Raw genomic sequence first — 17,458 nt, forward strand, 5'->3', positions numbered from 1 at the left:
TTTTGTCAATTTTTCTAATACATTAAGCAACCTTCGGCACCCTTCCAAAGACTTACAAAAATTGCTTACAAGTTTTTACTTGTTTGGAATAGTCCTGTTCCCATTTCCTCTGCAGAGTAAGCAAGCACCAACTTCATCCCACAAACTTGAACTCATTCTTTAATAACATTCCAGCATCTTGACCATCATTTACCCCCATTCCTTCTTGTGGGAGCATCTCTCTGTTCCTCCCTGACTCTGCTCTTGACTTCTCAGATTTTAAAGCAATGCCTCAGCTGCTGTCTTATCCTGGCAGTTCCCTCAGAACCTGGGGCCAGCTCATCTGGAACCATCCGACTGTCCCAGCAGCCTTCTCTGTAATCTTCCCCCCATTACAAAGCAAGCTCCTTCAGGGCAAAGATCGTCGGCTTATATTTGTATCTCCAGAATTAAGCACATAGTAATGGGATCAAAAAATGCTTTTGTTCTTCCTTCCTTCCCATGGATTTAGGGAGAATAGCTTGTTTGATGGCATACTGAAAACCAAAGATGGGTGCTGAAGGGGCCAGAACCTCCATCATCCCCCAGCTCCACTTATACTACATGTCTTTTGTTAGTTTCACTTTTGGAAACTTCAAAACTCTTTGCTTGTGGGAACAATTTGTCTCAGTTCAGTAACATTTAGGTTTCTGGTTCAAATCTTAAGAGCATTTATTATGTGCCTGAAAAGCAGGAACAATGCAACAAGGATATATCACTTATTTAACATTGTAAGATCTGTGCTTTGGTGATGGTCTCTTGTCATATTTTCAACAGAGATTCCTGCAGAGTCTCTCTGGTGTTTACTGGCCTCCAGTAAATTGGATTTCAAGGCTACGCATTCAAAGAGCCAGCAGCTTTTAATTGAGCATATTTGTTAGCCTACTCTACAGCTAAGTTCTTATGTCTTTCTGGAGTCTGGGGAAAAATTCAGTCTGTCCTTCCAAATTCTATTCTTTATGCAGTAGTTGAGGCAATTCATACCTTTTTTGGGGGGTAAGAGGAGGGAAGCCTGGTCAGTAAGATAAATGATCTATCAGATTAGATTCCCAGCTAATAAAGAAAAGATCTGGCTAGGATTCAACTGGCCAGATTCAATATTTGAATATTATAGGCATAGAAACAGCAGATTATGTGATAAGCATTGAATGTTGCAAATGAATTATCTGTCCAATAAATCTGTACCTGAGTAAAGGCTTCTTTTAGGAAAACCCATGATGCCTACATCTACTACCAAGCATGTGATTTCCCTGGAAGTCCATGACAAGGGAACTGTCACCACCCAAAAGATGGTGGTAGAAACTAGGGTCATTGTCATAAAATGGTACAAATTGATACCATCATCATGAAGATTGTCACTTCATCCCCTGAGCTAGCTCTCTCACTGTATCCAACATCACATTAAGAATATTCATGTTAGGGGTGGCCCGGTGGTGCAGTGAGTAATGGCACTGGCCCCAGAGTTGGGATGACCTGGGATCGAATATGGGCTCTGATACTTAGCACCAGACCCAGAAATAACTGGCCGTGTAACCGTGAGCAAGTTACTTAAACCCAATTGCTTAAAAAAAAAAAAAAGAATATTCATGTTCCAGGGCTGCTGGGTGGCACAGTGAATACAGCACTGGCCCGGGAGTCAGGAGGACCTGAGTTCAAATCCAGCTTCAGACACTTAACATTTACTAGCCGTGCAACCTTGGGCAAGTCACTTAACCCCAATTGCCCTGCTTTCCTCCCTCCAAAAAGCAAAAAAAAAAAAAAGAATATTCATGTTCCTTAGGGAGATAGCCCAATTACACAATGGCCCCTTCACATTACTTCAGAAGAAAGACTCTAGTTTGTGTCATATTTTTATTCTGTCTTGTTCACTGCCATCCAGGTTAAGATTCACCCCTCCATCCATCCAAGAAGCCTCCTTCCTGATTCAACTCTGGAGCCATCCCATCAGAGTAGACTCCAGGGCTCTCACTCCCAGGCCAATGAGTGCTACAAAGCACATAAAAAGAGAGAAAGGAGCCTTCTTCCCCATTATGATTTCTCACTGACACATTATTTGGACCTGTGTGATGACATAAGTTAACATTGCTTTCATTCTTGGGATAGCAACCATCAAAATGGATGACATGGCATCTCAGCTGTCAACAGGCTTTGGTCTCCTTTGAAAAGGGTCAACAAGCTTCAAGCTGATATAATTTTTCTGTAATTCTGTGTGTACCAAGGGATTCCTGCTCCTCAAGGCAGCATCCACCTATGGCAGAGTCTTAATCTTCTTCTCTCATAACAGAAGCAAGTGCAAAGCCTACCAAAGTAGACTCTCCTATGCTGGGTGGCCAATTTATTGCACGATAATCTTGAAAGCAGCTATTCAGTGTTCATTGTGGGTCAAGTGACAACTCAATGGCCACTCAAATCAAAGGCCACACACAGATAGGCCATCAACCTCTATGCTGTTCATAGCACAGCAGTAGTGACATACTTAAAGAGAATACTATTTAACCATGCACACTCATGTTGAGAATAGTCCTAAATGATCACAGAACTTAACCTAATCCAAATGAGAACCTCCTCCATAATCATCTGTACCAGAATCAAGACGTCAGACTAAATTGATTGGGTATGTTCAAGACAATTCACCTAAAACTAATAGATTTTCATGAAATTTTTTCATGTGTGCACTATCCTTTTAATGATGTTAATAAATCCATCACTAGACATTAAAAAAATATTAACTCCTCCCCTGCTTGTCACAATCCAATTACCAACCAGAGAGAAATAACTAGATTCTGGAATATTATCTCCAGTTACACATTCTACCTTCTCTCCTCGTTAATTTCATCCCCAATTCCCACCCCACATCCCAAACTCAACTCCTACAATTATTTGAGGAAATTGAAAGCAGTCTAGACTGACCTAAAAACTGCAAGATGTCAAAGCTGCATATAAATGGTAGACTGACAGCTATAGAATTCATACATTTAAGGAATCAAGCATGACTAATAGTTAATTCTCTACGTGGACAGATCTTTTAAGAATAATAGTGGACATCAAGACTTATGCACGTTTCCTATTACATAGGTGGTTAAGTCCTGCAGCCTGCCAAGTGAAACTCCCAATTCGAATCTTGCGAGGCTGAACACACATAAATACAGGCTTGCCCTTCTGACAGTTCTCAATCAATGTCTGTGCTTGTGGAAGACCAAAAAGAACTCCTTGTCAAAAAAAAAAAAAGGTTAGACTCACAAAGGCCCCAGCTCTAATTCTATGAACCTATGGCACAAGGGCTCCCTCCAATACGCTGTAGTGGTAGGTAAGAGGGATAGGATTTAGATGAAAGAATCTAGGAAATGGTATGTTAACTTTCAATTTCCTCATTGAAAAGCTTCAACAGGTTCAATTCTATTAAGCCCAGCACCCAGTGTTTTTCTTAGGAAGAAGCTTACATAGAAGGCTAATGCCCATCACTGAAACAAGAAGGGATGGCTTATCTTACCATATGTGTACTTGAAAAATTCTGCATGAATTTTCTGTTAAAGCTTAACTTGTCTGGATAGCCAGTTTCTTTGAATTTTCACTTGATTTCTCCTTACTGCTCCTACACTGCCAGTCTACGCTTCTAGTCCTTAAAAAACTTCCATGAACCTTTATTTGATTTCATACTTATTACTCCAATGATGACCTTTGTGATTTATATAATTCACCTCATGCTTCTAGTCCCTAATTAACAGACTTTATTGTTAAAGTCTGTTTTCCCATTTTAGTCTGGCCAGTCGGGCAGTTTATATGGATGAGACTATGACAAAGGATCATAAATTCAGAGTTGAAAAAGAGCTTAATGAATGACTTGGGGAACATCCAATACCCTCACCCTAGAAATGAGGCAACAGAGGCCCAGAAAATATGAAAGCAATTGCCCAGGTAGTATGTGGTCAAGCTAAGACAGAAATCCAGGCCCTTGACGCCACATCCAGGGTTCTTGTTACTGCTCCTTAGCCATGGGAGATTCAGCCACAGCCCTTGGCTGGTCCCATAGTCAAGCGAGGCTGAGAGAACAACACAGGATTTATGGGAAAATATAGACAAAGACTGTATAGGAAGAAGGTGGCAAAGGTGTTTTGATCTGTATTAGTGGATAAAGTAACTACACTTATAACACCATTGATTCATTAAATTACCACAGTTACAAAGCTTGATATCATACATATACCATACAGATAAAAAGTTTTTGCCATTTCTATAAAGAATTGGGCCCTTAAGTTAAAAATAAAAATCTAATTCAATTTACAGAAGCATTTCATACAAAGACTGCCAAATTTCAGTTCTTTTTCTCTAGAATATTTTGTCATATTGATATCATTATGAAAACTAAATTGTATAGATTTTTAGTAAATTTAGTAAAGTAGATTTTTAGGAAGATTGAAATTTAATGGTTGAGAAATCAGATCAGTACACTTTGTACTGCTGTTGTTAAGTGATCAGTGTCTTTAGTGAAGGAGAAAAAAGAAATAAAAGAGTGGGGAACAGGGGAAGATTAAACACTTCTATCTCTGAACCATAGTTGGTAATGAACTACAATGTCTAGACTCTAGAGTATTTAACTACTGGATAAATCCCTTCATTCACTTCATTTACATGGCTTCTCTTCACTGAAATATCCAATGTATGATAAAGCCTGAACTTCACCTAAAAGTTTTCCCAAATTTTAACTTGTTAGATAAGGGCAGTGTGAAAAGATCGAGTTGATTGATAACTGCAGGCCAAGGCATAACAAAGTAAACTATCCAGGAGTAAAGTTAGGGGCAAAGTCAAGAGTCTGCAATAAGAACTGAATGTAAGAGCTATCAAAGCCAGAAGGATGAGGTTCCTTCCTACTCTTAAATCCTATTAATTTATATGATTTAGGATTTGTCTCATAGGCTTTATTTTTTTGCACAGATTCCCATGTTTCTGATCATCCTTTCCACATGTGCTGGTAGAAGCTTCTCCAATCACATACCCATGGGCCAAAAAATAAAGGATTATGTGGATGCCAGAATTGAAAACTGCATACTAGTATGAGCATGAAGTTTCAAGAGACCTTGGAGACATTGGACCTTAAGGAGCAATGACACAGGTGTATCCACGTGGCATCAGGAAACTTTACCTGGAAGGCCACCAGATTCACTACTTATATTATTAGGAAAGGCACAATGTTCTTGACATCCAGATATTGAAAGGGTCAGATAATATGGGAGTCTCTGGGAGATAGCCCAGCCAATCTGCAGGGGAGCACTGAGGGTCAGGTGGCCAAAAACCCATTTATCAGTTGTTTGGGCAGCCTCTAGGAGATTTTTCAAGTATAAAAAGGCAGCTTTCAACTTATCCAGGTAGTTTTTGACTACTGAAATAGTTGTATAAGTCAAATATGAGGAAAAGAATTGAGTGGCACCTGTAAGTGTAGGAAAATAGTGTGTTCTGAGTAGAAAGATGAATACAACTATTGAAACAGATTTTAGCAATAGCTACTAAGAAGGGCCAATTTGTCTAATGATAATACTGGAGAACTAATCCAAGGGTACGTTGGTTTTCTCCATCTGGTTGTTAGTCCAGGGTAAAGGGGAGAGGGTGGTATTTGGTGGAAAGATGAAGTTTGATATGCAGGGTAGAGAAAAGAGTCGTCTATAGTTCAAAATACTTTTTTAAATGGATTATGGTCCATGATTCAAAACAAAACAATGTAGATGAGAAGGTTGCAAAGATGAAATTATTTCCTGAAAGACTATTTGCACTGGTTCTGAGGCAATGGAAACCTGCCATTTTAGTCAAAGCATCTACCATTACCAGAATGCTGCCCTTACCCTGGTATAATAATAGTTTTGTAATGAAGTCCAAAGCCAAGAACTAAGATCAGAGTGCAAGAAGCTATAACAACCCTCCAGAATTCCTCATGGGGCCCTTAGTCTAACAGATTGCACAAGGCAAGCCATAAGTTAAGTGCTCAGCCCTATCTTGGATATGGACCTAAATGTGTTGGTAGTTTTGCATGGACCACTCTCCAAATATTTCTAAGCCCAGTGATAAGGATCTCACTTCTATTAACAGTAGTGCTGCCATTGTAGGGAAGGCTTCAACAAATGAGAAAGTCAGGGAAATTTTAGTTCATTCATTTGGAAATCCATGGGGATTGGAGCTTGAGGCACTGCCAGCTCCAGTCCAGGAACCCAGACAACTCTTAATTGGTCAGAAAATCTTCCTGGCATCTGGAATCAGTCAAAGATCAAGAACTACCTTTCAAATTCAGCTAGAGTCAATCTATTTTTTCCTTATCAATGACCAGCTAAGCCCAGAGGCTGACAGCTTCCACCAGGAAAGGTTGCAGTGCATTCACTTCGTTTCCTTGGCTACTGAAATCTCCAATGCACCATGAAGCCTAATCTTAACCTAAATGTCTTCCCAAATTTTAACTATATTAGTTAATGGCAGTGTGAAAAGATTAAGTTATGGTCTTACTGTGGGCCAAAGTTTAACAAAGAGAACCATCTAGGAATAAAGTGGGGGTCCAAGGCAAGAGTCTGCAATAAGAACAGCACATAGGAGCTATCAAAGCCAAAAGGAGTAGCACTGTGGGGGAAAATCCTCTGCCCTTCACTGGGGACTATATGGTAAGGGAGATTATGCATATCAGGTTGTGGGAGCATGAAATATATTGCAGGTGACCTAGTCACAACAGGGCAGACTCAGAAGGTACCACTAGCTTAGATCCTAAAAGGTTCTGAGCTAAATCACACTTAACTTGCAAATGGTACCACCATTTTATTAAGTGTTAACAGATCCCTCCCGTCTCACATATCCAATCAAACACCATGTCCTATCTGCATTACTGCTTCAGACCCTTATTACAACTCCTCTAGATCCCTGCAATGGTCTCTAGTCTTTCCTTACTTCAACCCATCTTACACACAACTGCCAGATTAATCTTTCTAATACATAGGTCAGATTGTATAATTCCATCACTTTAAAATCTTTTAAGAGCTTCACTTTTCCTACAAATTAAATCCAAACTCCTCAGCCTGGCATTCAAAGCCCTTTGTAATCTGATTCAAATTACCTTTCTATCATTTCACATACTGTGCTCGTTAAATTGGATGACTCACCATCCCTGAACCCACCTTACATTCTTCTGTCTGACTTTGATCATGTTATTCCTACTAAACTGTGAGGCCCTTTGGGGTAGAAGACTTGGTTTACTTAAGCCTGTGGAGCTCTCCCATGACTTGGCAGTGAGTGCCCTGCAGATAGTAAGTACTTCAATGTATCCTGAAGCTGGATACCCTCCCTCATCATCTCTACCTATTAATATCCTATATACCCTTTAAGGTCCAGCTCAAATGCTGTCTTCTCTCCATAAAGTTGTCTTTGTTTCCTTTGGCTAGAGATTCTCCCACAACTGATCTCACAGAATGTTTTTCTTCTTTTTTATGCACTTATTGGAGCTTATAAGCAGCATAAACACAACTGATTAAGGGATGAGGGCAGGGCATGGCAATGTCCTTTTTTCCAGGATAAATATAAATCTCCAATGGTCAGAGGCTAAATCGAAAAAAAACTGCTAGTTACTACTAAACTGCATAGTCTCTAACTAAACCCCATTTCTTTCTCACAGGAATCCCTGAACCCTACTTTAGACTATAGAACTCTAATTTTTCATCTGATCTAGCTCTCAGGCTTGATTGTTAGCCAGCCATATGACCTAGCCAACTAAACTTAACCTAAATGTTTTTCCAAATTTTAACTGTATTAGTTAATGGCAGCCAAGATTTTATTTTAATTTTATACAGCATTAACTGAAACAAAGTGATTACCAATCATTACTCAGATACTCAAATCCCTAGGTATTTTTCCAGTCTCTTAAACTTGAGTGGGGTTAGAGATAGCTATTTTCTCAGGAAAGGTCAATTTCAGGAGAAATGCCATTGAGACCTTAAATTTAAGAAACAAAACACCATGGTTAGACAAGTACATTTCCCAGACAGGTTTTCTATACATTTTAGCTCCTTCTAGAAAGCTACTATTATAGCTCAACTCACATTGTAATTACCAGAAACTCATCTGCCAATAACTTCTTGTGGGATGTGATACGGAATCACAGGAACATAGATTTAGAGCTAGAAAGGACCTCAGAGGCCATCTAATCCAATCCCTCTCACACACTTAAAGATGAGGAAACTTAAGCTTGCAGAGGTTAAAATGATTTGTCCAGAGTAAAATTGGAACCCAGGACATCCTGATTCCAAGTTAGCAATGTATGCATTTGTTGGCTAAGATCATTCCCTTCAGTTTGTACTTTGATCCTTAGGGTCAAATGAACAAAGTCTGGTTTCCTGTTCACTTTTGAACAAAAAATAAAGTAATTTAAAAACTCTAAATAATCCTCATCTTTAAAAAATACTCATCTTTCATCTTTTCTTTAATAGAAAATAATCAACAGGAGTTCATCTTGGAGATCAAAAAGCAACTCCAGTGAAACTCTCAGGCTCTTCATCACTCCCAAGCCTTATACTACATGGGCATTTCCTAGATGAGCCCAGAAAGCTACTTTAAAAACACTATTTCACACTACTTTATCAGTTTCCCATGTCTACATGTTTCCAGTCTTCAAATGTTAATGAACTCAAGTAGTTCTGCTGAGCTTTTGATTTCTCCATGATCTCTAGAGTAAAATCATTCTATACAAGCCTTGCTGACATCTTGAGTGGCTGCTGCTGCAACAGCTTTTGTAATATCAGCAGAGAGACTCACATTAGTCTGCCTCTATTGTGTAAGCCCAAGAAGTTTTGAATCAGCAAGATGGGTTCCAGACAGCAAAGCATGCACAACAAAGCAAAGTTCTTTGTAAGTTTCCTTTGCAGAAGCACAATTGTTTTGCTCTTGAAAACATTTCTTCAGTTTTCAAACCATTTCAAGGGCTTTTTTTTAACTGACCAAGAATATTCAGGGTCTTTTGCAATGAACATAATGTAAAGGTGACAATCATGTTCTTTTAATTTGGCTTTGGCTCCCCTGGCTGTGTGACCAGCAGTGTTACAGCAACAATGACTTTCAAACCTTCTTTGTGAAGGATGTCAACAGCTGCCAAAACATTAGACCCATGAGTAACTTCAACCCCAATAGTCAAACATGTTTCCCCTGCCCTAAGAGTTCTACAATGTATTCAGTACAATAATATTTAATCTCCTTTCTTAATGTAAGCACTGGAACTTAGTTGAACAGATGAATAGAGTCAAAGACAAACATGTGTAGGGTGCTACACATATGGTGCCAAAACTGATGACCTCATTTGGAGTAGTTTGAAAGAAGATATCTATAATCTATTTCAAAGAAAATATCTGGAATCCTTTTTGAAGCTGCACTTGGAAGACAAAATCCCCCGAAGTTTGATATGAACAGGGGAGACTCCACTCTTCAGCAGTTGCCAAACTGGGATGTACATACCTCATTAAACTACATTGTCAAGGATACCAGGTTGGTCCACCATCAGTGTCTCATGTTTCTGCCTGCTTTAAATATGCAATTTTTATCTCTACCTTCCAATGAAGTTATTAGTGACATCTACTCACCTGGTACTTGTTTCATAGTTTTGGTTTTGTTTATACAGGTATTGCTGATCTGATTCACAATTTCTGACTTTTTTCTCATCCCATCTTGGGTGAGCTGCCCCTAAAGATTATCCTTCCTGAATTAGTACTGCCCACCAATACCCTAATACCCCTATTGCCCTGGCCTCCCAGGATAGATACTCATCACATTCTAACTTATGTTGGTCTATTTAGACCTCTTATCATCTCCTTCTAGATTGTGAGCTCTTCCAGATCAAGAACCAGGTCTTATTTAATAGTTGTATCTTTCCACAAACATAAAATTTCCATTTAAGTAGGTGTTTAATGAATACTTGTTAGTTATATTTATGAAGTTTCCCTTCCACATGAGTTTTTTGATGTCGAGTAAGGTGTGTACTCCACCTGAAGGCTTTCCCACATTCATTACATTTATAAGGTTTTTCTCCGGTGTGAATTCTCTGATGTTGAGTAAGATATGAAATCTGATTAAAGCATTTCCCACATTCACTACATTCATAAGGCTTTTCTCCAGTATGAATTCTTTGATGTTGAATAATGGATGATCTATTGCCAAAGGCTTTTCCACAATAATTACATTCATAGGGTTTCTCTCCTGTATGAATTCTCTGATGTTGAATAAGGTATGAAATCTGACTGAAGCATTTCCCACATTCATGACATTCATAGGGCTTCTCTCTAGCATGCACTTTCTGGTGCTGAAAAATTGATGATTTGTCAGTGAATGATTTCCCACATTGTTTACATTTATATGGTTTTTCTCCAGAATGAATTCTTTGGTGTTGTACAAGTATTGTACTCCGGGTGAATGATTTTCCACATTCATTGCATTCATAGGGTTTCTCTCCAGTATGAATTCTCTGATGCTGAGCAATGGATGACCTACTGCTGAAGGTTCTCCCACATTCATTACATTCATAGGGTTTCTCTCCAGTATGAACTCTCTTGTGTTGATTAAGGTGTGTACTCCGGCTGAAGGCTTTCCCACATTCAATGCATTCATAGGGCTTATTTCCAGAATGAATTCTAAGATGTTGAGTAAGTTCTGTACATCGCCTAAAAGTTTTCTCACATTGATTACAATTATAAGGCTTCTCTCCTGTATGAATTCTCTGATGCTGAGTAAGGGAAGAAAGATGACGGAAGGCTTTCCCACACTCATTACAGTCATAGGGTTTCTCTCCAGTATGAATTCTCCGATGCTGACTAAGATGTGTATTCTGGCTGAAGGTTTTCCCGCACACAATACATTCATAAGGTTTTTCTCCAGTGTGAGTACTGTGATGCTGAAGAAGGTGTGCACGCTGACTGAAAGCTTTGCCACATTGGTTACATCCATATGGTTTCTCTCCAGTATGAATTCTCTGATGCTGAACAAGGTTTGTACTCCGGCTGAAGGCTTTCCCACATTCATTACATTCATATGGTTTCTCCACAACATGAATTTTCTGATGCTGAATAAGCTGCTCATGTTGACTAAAAGCTTTCTCACATTCATTACATTCATAGTGTTGTTTCTTCCCTGCATATATTCTCTGATGTTTAATTGGATCTAAATTATGTTTGAAGATCTTTCCTTCCTTATGAAGCTTATGGTTTCCTATATGAACTCTCTGTTTTGTAATAAAGATTGAACTTAGACTAAAGCTGATTCCAAATTCATTACATTCAGGGCCTATATTCCCAGTGAAAGCTTTCTTGTGGCTGATGTTCATCTGCCTCAATTGTTTCTCCTGGATTCCCTTATGCCACCCTAACTGGTTATCCCATTCAAAGGGTTTTCCTAACTTGGAATACCAAAGACCACCTCCTGTGAATCTTTCCACCATCGCTTCCTGGGTTAATTCTTCTTCCTGCTTTATAATTGACTTCTTGACTCCAGGACTAGTCTTCCAGTCTGAAGTTTAAAAAAAAAACAAAAAGTAAATGTTCATTATCTCATCTCCTGAAGAAACTGAAACATGCTAAGATGCTCATAGGAGAATGAAACAAATAATTATAAGTACGCTCTCAAATATGGCCACATGAAATGAGACTAGGAAAGGGAAGGGAAGATCACCAAGGGAAGGGGAGTGGCTGTAAGGTAACTGATCCAACATACAAAGTGATCAGAACAAGGCAGCCTATAAGGTAAGAGTGGTGATAAGGAGAATGAGTTAAACAGATTGGAAAACGGTAGATGAGTTAGGATTAGGGAAGGTAGCCTGGAAGCAAAATCTAAGTTCTTATCATTTCATATTTACATTATTGTAAAAAGAGTCTAATGTATCCCCCACCTCCAATTTGTTGCCCCCATAAACTGATCTTGCCTAACACTACCAAAATAATCTTTTGTAATCAACTTTCTTACACCTAATATAGACATAATCAGAGCACATTCGTAAGGCAAGAGCATTTATTAAACACTGAATATGTGCCAGGCACTGTGCTAGGAACTGCAGGTATCCATAGTAACTATACAATCAAAAACTTTATAAATCTGCAATACCAAAGCTGGTCACGTTCATTGGAACATATAAAGGGAATGAAGGGCAAAAAATCCTTCATACAGGATCTGGCTCATTCAACACTGTTCTCCCTGGAATGTCGATTCTTACCTGTCCTGACTACCAGGACCTACTTTGCACAGCCTTCCTCACTCAAATCCAATTCACTTGCATGTCATGGCATCACTTCAAGAATGAAGGACAAACACTGCCACCGGGACCTGCTTTATCGGATCAAATTTCCTAAATCTTTGATTTCCTGGTTCACACACCTTTGGCTTACTTCTGACATTTGGCAAACATGTAGGCTTTGAAACTGTACATGTTGGTACCCATAGCCCAGTTTCCTCCTGGTCCTGGATGCTCTTTGATCCACTACTGCCCTGTCATTAACCATGCCCTAGTGATACCCCTTCTCTGCTGAAAAATCTCTAATGACTTACTATAATCCTTAACCTGATGGAGTGCTCCATAATCTAGCCTTAATCTACCATAAACATTTAAAATCCATTATTCTTTGATATACAATCCCAAATCTCCCACTTCCCATATCATTCCTAATTCTAAATCTTTGGTCAAATAATCTCTCTACTGAAAAGATCTAGTAATCCTCACCTATTCAACTTACATTATTCTCCTTCAAAGAGCCATGATAATCTCCCTTTTCTCTGGACAGTATAGTTTTTTTTGTGTGTGTACAGATGTAATATCCCCTAATACTTCAAGTTCCTTAATGGCAAGACCTATGTCTTAATTCTTTATTTGAAGGGTGGAAGAACAACATGTACACATACAAATGGTGCATATACAAAGTAAGTGCAAAGATTATATGAGATAACTTTGAAGATAGGCACTAGCATTTGGGGCATCAGTAAAGTCCCCATGATTACCGAGTGAGCTGAGCCTAAAAGGAAATTAGGGGTACTATGTGGTAGAGGTAAAAAAATAAAAGAGTACATTTTAGGCATGGGGGGATAGCCTGTATAAAGGCATGGAGACAGGAGGTAGAATGAGAGACTACAGATAGCCAGTTTAGCTATAGTTCCTCAAGGGGATCAAAATGTATTAAGGCTGGAAAAGTTGGCTGGAACTATACTGTGAAGGGTCATGAAGGCCAAACAGAGGAGTTTTGTCCTAGAGGCAATAGGGGGTACCCAGCACTTTCTTGAGCAGGAAACTAACAGAGTCAGCCCCATAATTTATGAATATTACTTTGGCAGCTATGTAAACTATGGAGCAGAGAGGGGAGACCAATTGGAAGGTGACTATAATAATCTAATCAAGAGATGATGGGGTGTGGCTAGATGGCACAGTGAGTAAAAGCACTGGCCCGGAGTTGGGAGCACCTGAGTTTGGTTCGGCCTCAGACACTTAACACCCACACAAAAAAACTAGCCGTGTAACCTTGGGCAAGTTACTTAACCCCAATTGCCCTCCAAAAGGCAAAAAAAAAAAAAAAAGAGATGATGAACTGAACTTCCTAAAGCACGTATTATCTAGACCAGACTAACATACATGAAACAACTACAGAACAATATGTGACATCTATAATTAAATGCCATGATATGTATTACATATTGTAAGTAGTCTAAAAGTTCAAAGAATGGAAAGACCAGTCTAGGCTGAGGTGGTGGATGGAAGAGGGCCCAGGTGCTATGAGTGTTAGGCCACAGGAGGAGAGCCATCAGTTGTGGTGAAGATGTATTTCTACGTAAGAGCCATGAATGAATAAAGACGAAGGAGAAAGGCTGATAACAGCACTGGCAGTAATATGTGCCTTGAATCTACTCATGGTATGTAAGGGTATGTGTTCGTGGGTGTATTTATCTCAGTCAGGACTTATGTCTTGGTTTCTAGTTACTTCTGTATGTAGCAGGGAGCAAGTAATGACAACCGAGGATCAGATTCTGTCTAGTTGTTTATCTGAATTGTGGCCAGCTTCCAACCACTACCTCACAACCGGTTTGCTTATGTCCTCAGTTTGCCATCCCAGCCATCATCAGAACAGCAAGAACTGAGAAGATATCTCACAGACACAGCAGCACCTGTATCTCCATTCTTCCCACAGGCCACCCGATCCCACAGCATCCTAATCTAACATTTTAGGAAAATTTCTCTGTGGGCAACATATAACATGGCTTTGAAGAGAGAAAAGAATTTGTTGTTAGAGAAACCAGCTACACTTTGTATTAATCAAGTAACGAGGTCCTATGGACCCTACTTAGAATGGCAGTAATGGTGGAGAGGATAGGCCAAATGCTAGTTATATTTTTGAGGGGTAGCAGGAAGATAGAATTTACTAACAACTTGGACATAGGGAAAAGAAAAACTCAACATAAGTCTAAGCCATATGGAATGAACTTGTGAATAAGGATGAAGAATCCTGAAAGAAACAGAAAGGAAATTTTTACTTCTAACCTTTAGGTTAGCACTAAGAGGATGAGGGAGGACTGCCTATTCTTGTGAGACTGGAGGAAAGCATCAAGGAAATCAATCAACGTGTATTTATTAAGCGCCTACTATGGAATTTCCTGGCCTCAAGGAGCTTACATTCAATTTGGGGGGACAATATGTTATTAAGTATAGACAGAATAAATACAAGGTAATTTTGGAAGGCCATGAACAGTTAGGGTGAATCAGGAAAGGTTTCATGTAGAAAGTGGTGCCTGGGGCGGAGTAGAACAGGCCTTCCGTGTGGCTCCTGCTTCCACCTCCTCCAATTCATGTAAAAGGGGACTCTGAACAAACTTTGGAGCTACAGAACCCACAAAATGACACAGAGAAGCTAACCTCCCACTGAAGACAGCCTGGCAGGCTGGCAGGAAGGGGCCAGCTCAGCACTCTGGGAGTCCAGCCCCACCCTGTGGGAGCCAGAGGTTTTAGCCCCAGGGTGGCCACAACCAGCCACTGGCTGTAGGGACTTCAGATCACCAGCAGCTGTGGTGGTTTCCAGAATTATCAACCCATGGATGCTAAGGACAAAGTGAGAGGTCAGTGTAGTATGGTATTTGGGAACCAGGCATTCGGGAGTGCAGTCTGGCCTTTGCCCCCTGGAGGGAGAAGCAGCTGAGGCATTGAGGCCATGTAGCCACTGCCACATGGCTGCTTCAGAGCTCCTGGCCTACATATTGTAGGGGGACCAAGCAACCAGTCTGAGGGGTAATCACTCTTGCTTTAACCTGCTTGAATCTGGATCACTGTCTAGGGTGGAGGTTCTGGGGTGTGTGACCAGTGTGCCAGAGCTTGTAGAGGCTTCACAGAGAGCACCCAACTAATAGCTCAGGCAGCTGAGAAAACACCAGCAATTGGGACAAAGCTCCCCTCTCTGGTAGCTGAGTTATACTGTGGCAAAAAGCTCAAAAGTCAAGTAATTGAGTGGCAACATGAGCAAACAAAGGAAGCAAAGCAAGCACAGCAATCTGACTTTACACTCCTATTTTGAGGACAAAAAGGATCAAAGCATGGAACAGGGGGAAGACAGTGAAGTCATAACTCCTGCACCAAAAGCTTCTAAGAAAAATATGAGCTAGTTACAGGCCATAGAGGAGCTTAAGAAGGATTTTGAAAACCAAATAAGAGAAGTGGAGGAAAAATTGGGAAGAGAAATGAGAATGATACAAGAAAACTATGAAATGAGAGTCAACAACCTAACTGAAGAAAATAACACCTTAAAAAATAGACTAACTCAAATGGCAAAAGAGGCTCAAAAAGCCAATGAGGAGAAGAATGCCTTAAAAAGCTGAATTTGCCAGATGGAAAATGAATCTCAAAAGCTCACTGAAGAGAAGCATTCCTTCAGAATTAGATTGGAGCAAATGGAAGCTAGTGACTTTATAAGAAATCAAGATACTATTAAACAGATCCAAACAAATGAAAAAATAGAAGGCAATGTGAAATATCTCATTGGAAAAACCACTGACCTGGAAAATAGATCCAGGAGAGATAATTTTAAAATTACTGCACTACCTGATTTATATCTTACCACTGGACCCAGATCACTCCAGAGGAGAAACTGAAAGTCATGATCAAAAAAAGAACCTAGAAATCATTCTTCAAGAAATTCTCAAGGAAAATTGCCCTGATGTTTTAGAACCAGAGGATAAAATAGAGGTTGAAAGAATCCACTGATCACCTCCTGAAAAAGATCCCCCCCCAAAACTCCTAGGAATATTATATTCAGGTTCTGGAGTTCCCAGATCAAGGAGAAAATATTACAAGCAGCCAGGCAGAAACAATTTGAATATTGTGGAAACACAATCAGGATAACACAGGTTCTGGCAGCTTCTACACTTGAGGGATAGAAGGGCTTGGAATATGATATTCTGGAGGTCAAAGGAGATGGGATTAAAACCAAGAATCACCTACCCAGTAAAACTGAGTATCATGTTTCAGGGGAAAATATGGTCATTCAATGGAATAGAGGACTTTCAAGAATTCTTGATGAAAAAAAAACAGAGTTGAGAGAAGCATGAGAAGGAAGCAATTCACTCTCCACTGAAACAGGGTGTGGATGGAAGGACCTCTATTGGAAGCAAAACCTGGTTATCACCTTCCAGAGCCCCCTACCTATGACAGTACTATGAATCATGGAATGGGGCCATCCCCAGTCATCCTGATTTATATCTTACCACTGGACCCAGATCACTCCAGAGGAGAAACTGAAGCTGGTGACTTTACACAGCCCTTCCTCACTTTAATTCAATTCACTTGAAATCATGGCTTTACCTTCCTGATGCCATGGTCCTCTTAAAGAAGGAAGGATAAACGTCAAGAACAACAGCAAGTTATGGAGACTATCAAGTACAAATGGGGTAGAGGGTGAATGGGGAGGAAGAAGGGAAATAGTTTACCAGTGGTAATTGTTCATTTGTATTAACTCTATGTGAACTGGTGCCCAGAAGGGTACTATTGACCTAACCTTTCTGCTAGTGCTACCATGCCCCAGCTCAGCTAGAGGGAGCCCTGAATCCATGTCTACCCTGACCCTTCTGTCTACTAGCAGGGGAAGGTCCTTCTCCATGGTGATGGTGGTGGTGGGGCAGTACCTTCCAGACTCCAAGCTCTACAGGGAAGGCTCCATGATGTGTTCTAGGGAGTCCTTTAGGCCTTTTTATTTGTCCTGCCACTGGCTCCCTTAGTGTCTCTAGGCTATCTGTCCACCCTGCAACATGACCCTTCCTGTGTGTTTTCTCATCCTCAATTAGAGTAAGAGCTCCTTGAGGGAATTGACTGTCTTTATCTGCACAGAATGGCAGGTTTTAGCATGGGTTTTTGTACATTAGTCACCACTTAACATGTGCTTTTCTTTCTTTCATTCATTCATTTTTTCATTCATTCATTTTT

The 17,458-nt window shown here is 40.0% G+C and overlaps 1 protein-coding gene across 1 annotated transcript in view; it reads right to left on the bottom strand.

The window, feature by feature from the left end:
* Positions 1–354: 354 nt before the first annotated feature.
* Positions 355–17,458, bottom strand: part of LOC138149547 (zinc finger protein 184-like) — a 48,723-nt gene continuing 31,619 nt past the window's right edge. Inside the window, exon 6 of the mRNA XM_069072689.1 lies at positions 355–11,526. Coding sequence (XP_068928790.1) covers positions 9,947–11,526 — 1,580 coding nt within the window. The 3' untranslated portion in view covers positions 355–9,946. The remainder of the gene's footprint in view (positions 11,527–17,458) is intronic.

The sequence above is a fragment of the Petaurus breviceps genome, unplaced genomic scaffold (genome assembly GCF_028583685.1).
Source record: "Petaurus breviceps papuanus isolate PSGF00001 unplaced genomic scaffold, PetGlider_PUasm1.0 90847, whole genome shotgun sequence".
NCBI lineage: Eukaryota > Metazoa > Chordata > Mammalia > Diprotodontia > Petauridae > Petaurus > Petaurus breviceps.